Source organism: Nothoprocta perdicaria, unplaced genomic scaffold (genome assembly GCF_003342845.1).
Source record: "Nothoprocta perdicaria isolate Ctin4 unplaced genomic scaffold, notPer1 scaffold_41, whole genome shotgun sequence".
NCBI lineage: Eukaryota > Metazoa > Chordata > Aves > Tinamiformes > Tinamidae > Nothoprocta > Nothoprocta perdicaria.
In genome coordinates this window covers 973,672-979,620 of record NW_020455655.1, presented here as the reverse complement: position 1 = coordinate 979,620, position 5,949 = coordinate 973,672, and the positions used below count along the sequence as shown (strand labels likewise).

The following is a 5,949-nucleotide window of genomic DNA, read 5'->3' as shown; positions in this document are numbered from 1 at the left end:
CCTTACCCTGGCAGGGTTTTCTAGCATGGGGCAGGCATTAGCAGGCACACCAAGGGCTGAACCAACAATATAGACAAAATTAGCATTTCTTTTATCAAGCAGCATAGAACAAACAAATGCCAAGACATGTGTTATTCTAGTTTAAGGCTACACCAAGGGAACATGATTTGTGAACGTGAACATTGACACATTTACAGCGTTAGAACTCGTTTGTACTTGTTAACATCATGTTAATTTGCTTGGTGTTACTACACTATATCTGTTGAATATTTCAGTACCATTATATCTTATGCTGCTCCAAATTAAAAATGGATTAAAAATATGCCAGATGATAGCAAAGGACAGATCTGTTTTGCTGTTGTCGATAACATACAAAGTAATTTTAGAAGACATCATATGACACTTGCCTTCCTACTTGAAATGCRCACTCCACTGTACAGCGTGGCATGCCCCTTAAGAGTAACAGGATAAAGATGCTTTTTTCTAAAAAAAGGAATTTCTATGCCAAGCAGCATGTACAGAACATACTTTTCTGGCAATGAAGGGGAATTGGATACAAGTAGTGACATATCTATGTAAACAAAATACTCATGCAAAGAACAGGAGGGTATGTGGCTCTTTCAGGCTCCAGGGCTTTTCCCTCAGCACCAAGTATGTGATTGGGTTTCTTGCTGATCACCACATGGACAGGGCCAGCAAACTTGGATCAGGAAGGGAGAGGGCAAAGAGCAGGAGGAGAAGGGGTCAATTACTTGCTCCTGCCATAACTGTAGGTCTCTATATTTAAGCAAAGAGGCTGTTTCTTTTCAAAACTCTACCCTGTAAATAGTATGCYACTGGTGGAAATAGTGATTTAGAAGCAGCTTGTCATCTCACTTAAATTTAAACAAGATGGGATTTTTCCTTTTCTCTGTAGAGAAAAAAACAAGGCATAAACTGAGCCTCCTTGGAAGTTCCAGTGTTCTGATCTAGGGAATAGTATTTAGCTTGATTTTATATCATTTTAGTTCGGACTTGCAACAAATAAAAGGAAGCTCTAGGAAAAGGAAACACTGATTTATTTCAACTTGCATAGCCTTTTTTTGAGATAAGGTGGGGAAAATAATTTGATTATAGGAAAAATCCTATATTCCCCAGAACAGAAAGGTCTAGAAAACTAACGATTTTTGATCTTAAGGTTAAGGGGTTTCCCCCCCCCATTTATTTTGATGCTGTCATGATCTGAAATCCTCTGACTCACCATGCTAGACTCTATGCATTTTTATCAATTTTCAATGAAGCCGATTGTTACAGTGATAAGGAAACTTCCTCATTTTTTTCCTCCCCACAATAATAACAGTTAATTCTGCAACAAAGAAGTCATACAGTTGTTGTTACAGTGTGGTAATATTACAGAGGCCACTTTGAGGAGTGGTCTGAAGAGTATTTGCCAAACCTTTTGATCCTTAGTAATCAGAACAGAAGTGCCCAAAATCCAGAGATTAAAGGATTAGGCCTCAAGAAAGACTTGTGGTATTTCAAGAAAATGTGACTGATGCTCACCACTTATTTTTTTTACAGTGCTGATGAGATTTAGTGTTTAAGGTCCTTTCCTGTTCAGACATAAAAGCTGCTGTAATCAGAGTATTACTAGGGAAAACTACACTGGTTGGGGATTCAATATGTTTAAATTGCTGAGCCAAGGTTATTGTTTGGATTAAGTTAGAAAGGATGATACTAAAACACATAAGCTTCAATAGCGCAGCAAAGCAGAGAAGAACAAAGAAAAACATTTAGATATTTAAAGTGAGATGGAATCTAGAGACGGAGAGATGGAATCCAGGTTGATTATACCTATATAAAGAGTATCTTAGAATGAGCTGGAAAATAGATAGAGCCTTTATGTCTGCGCAGCTCCTAGCAGCAGGACAAACACTTCAGCTGAACAGAAAAGCAGAGGGGTCCTGGGGACGGAGGAGCCTCGTTCCTGCGCCCCTTCCCGCCGCCCAGTGCTCGCCGCAGGAACAACTCGATAACCATCTTGCTATGCAAAAACAATGGTCTACTTTATATCATAGGCAGGTATTATCTGATGAGAAAACGCCAGCGTAAACATGCATTCCCATGCACAGCCATGCGCTCCTAACCACCGCTGGATTATTGAGGCTGATTAGGGAAGGCAACAAAACAACAAGCAGCTGGCTGGGGAATCCCCACAACAGCTGGATTATCGATTTAGCAGCTCCACATCGTCTAGGTCCTGACACTCCACTATATTTGAAAATGCCATGAATTATTTAACATTGACAGTTGCCATCAGTCCAAGATGGCCAAGCAGTAGTTTGTTACCRCTGGCCTCTCGCCTACATATAGTCCTCACTGACTTCAGCTCTACCACATACAAAGGGCAATATATATCCCTTGGCATGATTCCTGGTCTAAAAATGGTTAGCATTTGCACATATGGCATGCTACTTATACTATTTATTTAGCATGGGGCTCAAACTAAAACTTAAGAAATTTTAAAAAAAGAACAACATGAGCAAGGTATTGGGTATGCTGTCTCTTGAGCACAACACATTCACAGGGATTTTTATGCAATAAAACACTGTCCTTTGACACTATAAATCCTGTGTTTCGAACAAATAATGGCATACACAATCAGAGCCCATTGTTCCCCTATAATGACAGCAACTAATGGTATTCAGGCCTTTATTAAATAACCCAATATATATGACAAGAAAGTTTTAAGGAATCTTTAACCCACTGGTAAATGCAACATGTCTGTAACATCTTTGCCTCAGAAAGAAACTCAGTGATGAGACCAACATTAAATAAGGTAAAAGCAAACAATGAATAAACAATGAAAAAATAGGCATTTTCTATTACTATCCTGTGAGAGACAGGTATGTTCTGGAGGCACACACAGCTTAGAAGTTAAGTTAGTGTTACACATCTGGTAACAGAGAACCAATTATCTATACACATTACTTACATAGATCAGATAGTATATGGGATCAAGTCTTCATCTTAGATAGTAGAGGTTATTCCGATGAGAATTATGTATACAGAGATATCTTCCATGAGAGATTATCTCACATATAAAGAGGAACGAAAGAAAGGCAGCTATTTTTGGACCCACTATTTTAAATTTAATAATACTTGAATATAGTTTTATTGATTAACCTCTGATTTTAGTTACTTCTTAAAGAAATATATCTTAAAAACAACCAACAACAAAAACAAACAACAAAAAAAGCACACACATAAACACATGTACAACTCAAACTGATGTTCCTCTCCAAAACCAAAACCCAAGTAGTAGCCTATTTCTGACTTGATAAAAGTTCTGCAGTCAGCACATGAGGACTTTGTGCAATTGTCTCATATKATATATTCCCTTGATATACTTGATGCATCTTTTCTGGACATTAATCTCTCAAAATGGATGAGCAATTTCTTCTCCAACACATCTTGCATTAAATACTTACGAAGAATATTAGATAACATAATGCTTCTCATGATGTACAGATTATATCCTCTTGGTTTACTCAATTAATCTGAAATTTTGCTTCAACTATTATAGAAAGAGCAGCCAGCCAGGTAAAATATTTTACATGCTGATTCTACAGAAAGCTGTGGTAGGCTGGGTCCAGTACACAGATTACGAGCCATCTCTATTTCCTATATGTTTAAGTCCAACAATACRTGTAGGATTGCACAAGACAAAGATAATAAAATCTTGGCCCTAAGAACCTTAAGATCTATGTTGGCATATGGTAATCTCAAGTGGGATTAAAGTAGTTTGCACCAACTGCAGAGCACTACATGTGCTTTTCTGCACAAAAATGAGCATTACTGCAGTGATAAATAACAACTGTAAGCTAGGAAGAAACCTTTGTAAAGGAAGAATTAAAACAAAAGAAAAAGAATTGGAGTCATATAGATCTAGAATCCTAGTTAAGGAAGCCAGCTTTAAGGAGGTGCTGCAATGACATTAGTAACAAAAGCAGCACACAATTAAACACAACCCTGAATGGAGTTATATGGTGAGTTGCGGCTATAAACCTTAGGTTTCTTGCTGAAGTGACCTGTCTTGTGAGTAAACTACCGAGATACTGCACATATATTCAAAAMACTTCAGATATGACACAAATAATGTTAAATGCTAATTAAAACTGTATTCCCCCCGAGAATGATTCATACTATTGCTCATTTTAAAGCAGTGATAGTTTAACTTGAATATAATAAGTACAAACCACAACTATTTGTCATATCAGTGTTTCTCTACCACTGTGTGAGCTTTCTTCCAGGTTCTAAATATGCCTAATGAATATGAGACAAATCTCTTTCCATAGCTCTTTATGCATCTTGCTATTGGTTGCTATCAAATATAAGCCTGTTCTCTACCCAGCTACCAACTGTGTATTACAGAATTAACCACAACTGTTAAGGTTGAATCAGGTCACCTTCAAAGTGCTAAAACCTTAATGGACTAAAGGATCAAGAATATAACACAATCTCTTATTGCTGATTTCTGTGTCTCCCCAGAAAGAAACTTAAAACGCTAAGAAATATTTATTTAAAAATAMCAGTTTTAATAGTATCTCAAAACAYAGACAGTTGATTTCCAAACCCAGCTGATACATCTTATACAAAGACATTTCAACTAAAACATGTATTAAATAAATCATGTACTGTATCTTATAAAAATTGTGCAGCATCTGCAGTCTTCATATATATGTATGTTATTCTTCCCAGAGGGCTCTGAAAGAAAATTGTGTTACTGTTTTTAACATATTTAATCATTTATGTTATCATAAATTGCCCCTCTTTTGCTTATTAACAGTCAGCTAAAAGMTGACTAGAAAACCAGTGTCTCTAATCTCTCTAATCCCAAATAGTGATTTTGTTGCTGGAGTAACTAACTAGCAGAAATCCTCTATAGCTAATATTTCTGGTATTTTTAATGTCATGATCTTTTAGCTAGAGTGGATGAGAATTTCAAAAGTAATAGTTATATCACTAAAATGGAATTTAATTTCTGCAATTTTTTTTTTTTTTTAATCGGGGGATGGGGGAAGAYACTACTGTTTATCAACTGCATTGTTGTTACATTTAGCTGGTCCCACTAACCTGCTACTCATTCTCTGAATTCATTTCTCTTTGAATCCCCAAATATTTCCAARAAATCTCACTTCAACTTTAAAATTCCAGTCTCTGGAAGAATCCAGTTTATTTCCTTAACAGAAGCCAATCTTTYCCCCTCTATGGAAGTCTATTATTGACCTCCAAATTTCTCCCCAATTTAAATGCCATAAGTAACCTATTTGCAGTGTGTCAGAAAAACAAAACTATACTGGATTGACTTCTTGGCTCTCCCCTCCCGAAGTATATTCTTTTTCCCCTCACATTTACAGCAACCCCAATGTTACTGTTGGGCCCTTCCTCTTTCTATCTGGATGCCATTCCCATCCTGCTGATCCAGCACAGGCTCAGCACCCTGCAGTACGTGATCCAGCACAGGCTCAGCACCCTGCAGTACGTGATCCAGCACAGGCTCAGCACCCTGCAATACGTCGCTTTTCCACCTTCTCCTTAGCATTAGAGCAGGTGGAAGGGAAGGGCTGAGCGTCACCAAGAGACATGGCTAGGCTACAGACCGGCAGCATCCATTAGTAACCAACTTGTGAAAAGACGAATGAATGAATGTGCAACTGAGTGGGAGAGCAAGTACATGAAAAAGAGAGGAGTAAATAGAGGACTCGAGAAGAAAGAGAGATAAAAATCAAGCTGTGGGAGTAAGAGGAATCGAGAGAACCACACCTCCCTCCCGCCCGCCCCGCCGCCATGTTGGAGGCGGCCATGGCGGCGGCGCCGGGGCCCGCGGCCGCTCGGGGCTGCGGTGGCCGCAGCAGAGGCGCCCCGACGGCGCCCGGCTAGGGGCAGGGAGCGCCTCGCGCCTGCCCT

The 5,949-nt window shown here is 38.7% G+C and overlaps 1 protein-coding gene across 1 annotated transcript in view; it reads left to right on the top strand.

Moving 5' to 3' along the window:
* Positions 1 to 5,407: 5,407 nt before the first annotated feature.
* The window catches only part of TEX9 (testis expressed 9), a 19,530-nt gene continuing 18,988 nt past the window's right edge, over positions 5,408 to 5,949 (top strand). Inside the window, exon 1 of the mRNA XM_026045804.1 lies at positions 5,408 to 5,520. Within this exon, the coding sequence (XP_025901589.1) occupies positions 5,408 to 5,520 (113 nt within the window). The remainder of the gene's footprint in view (positions 5,521 to 5,949) is intronic.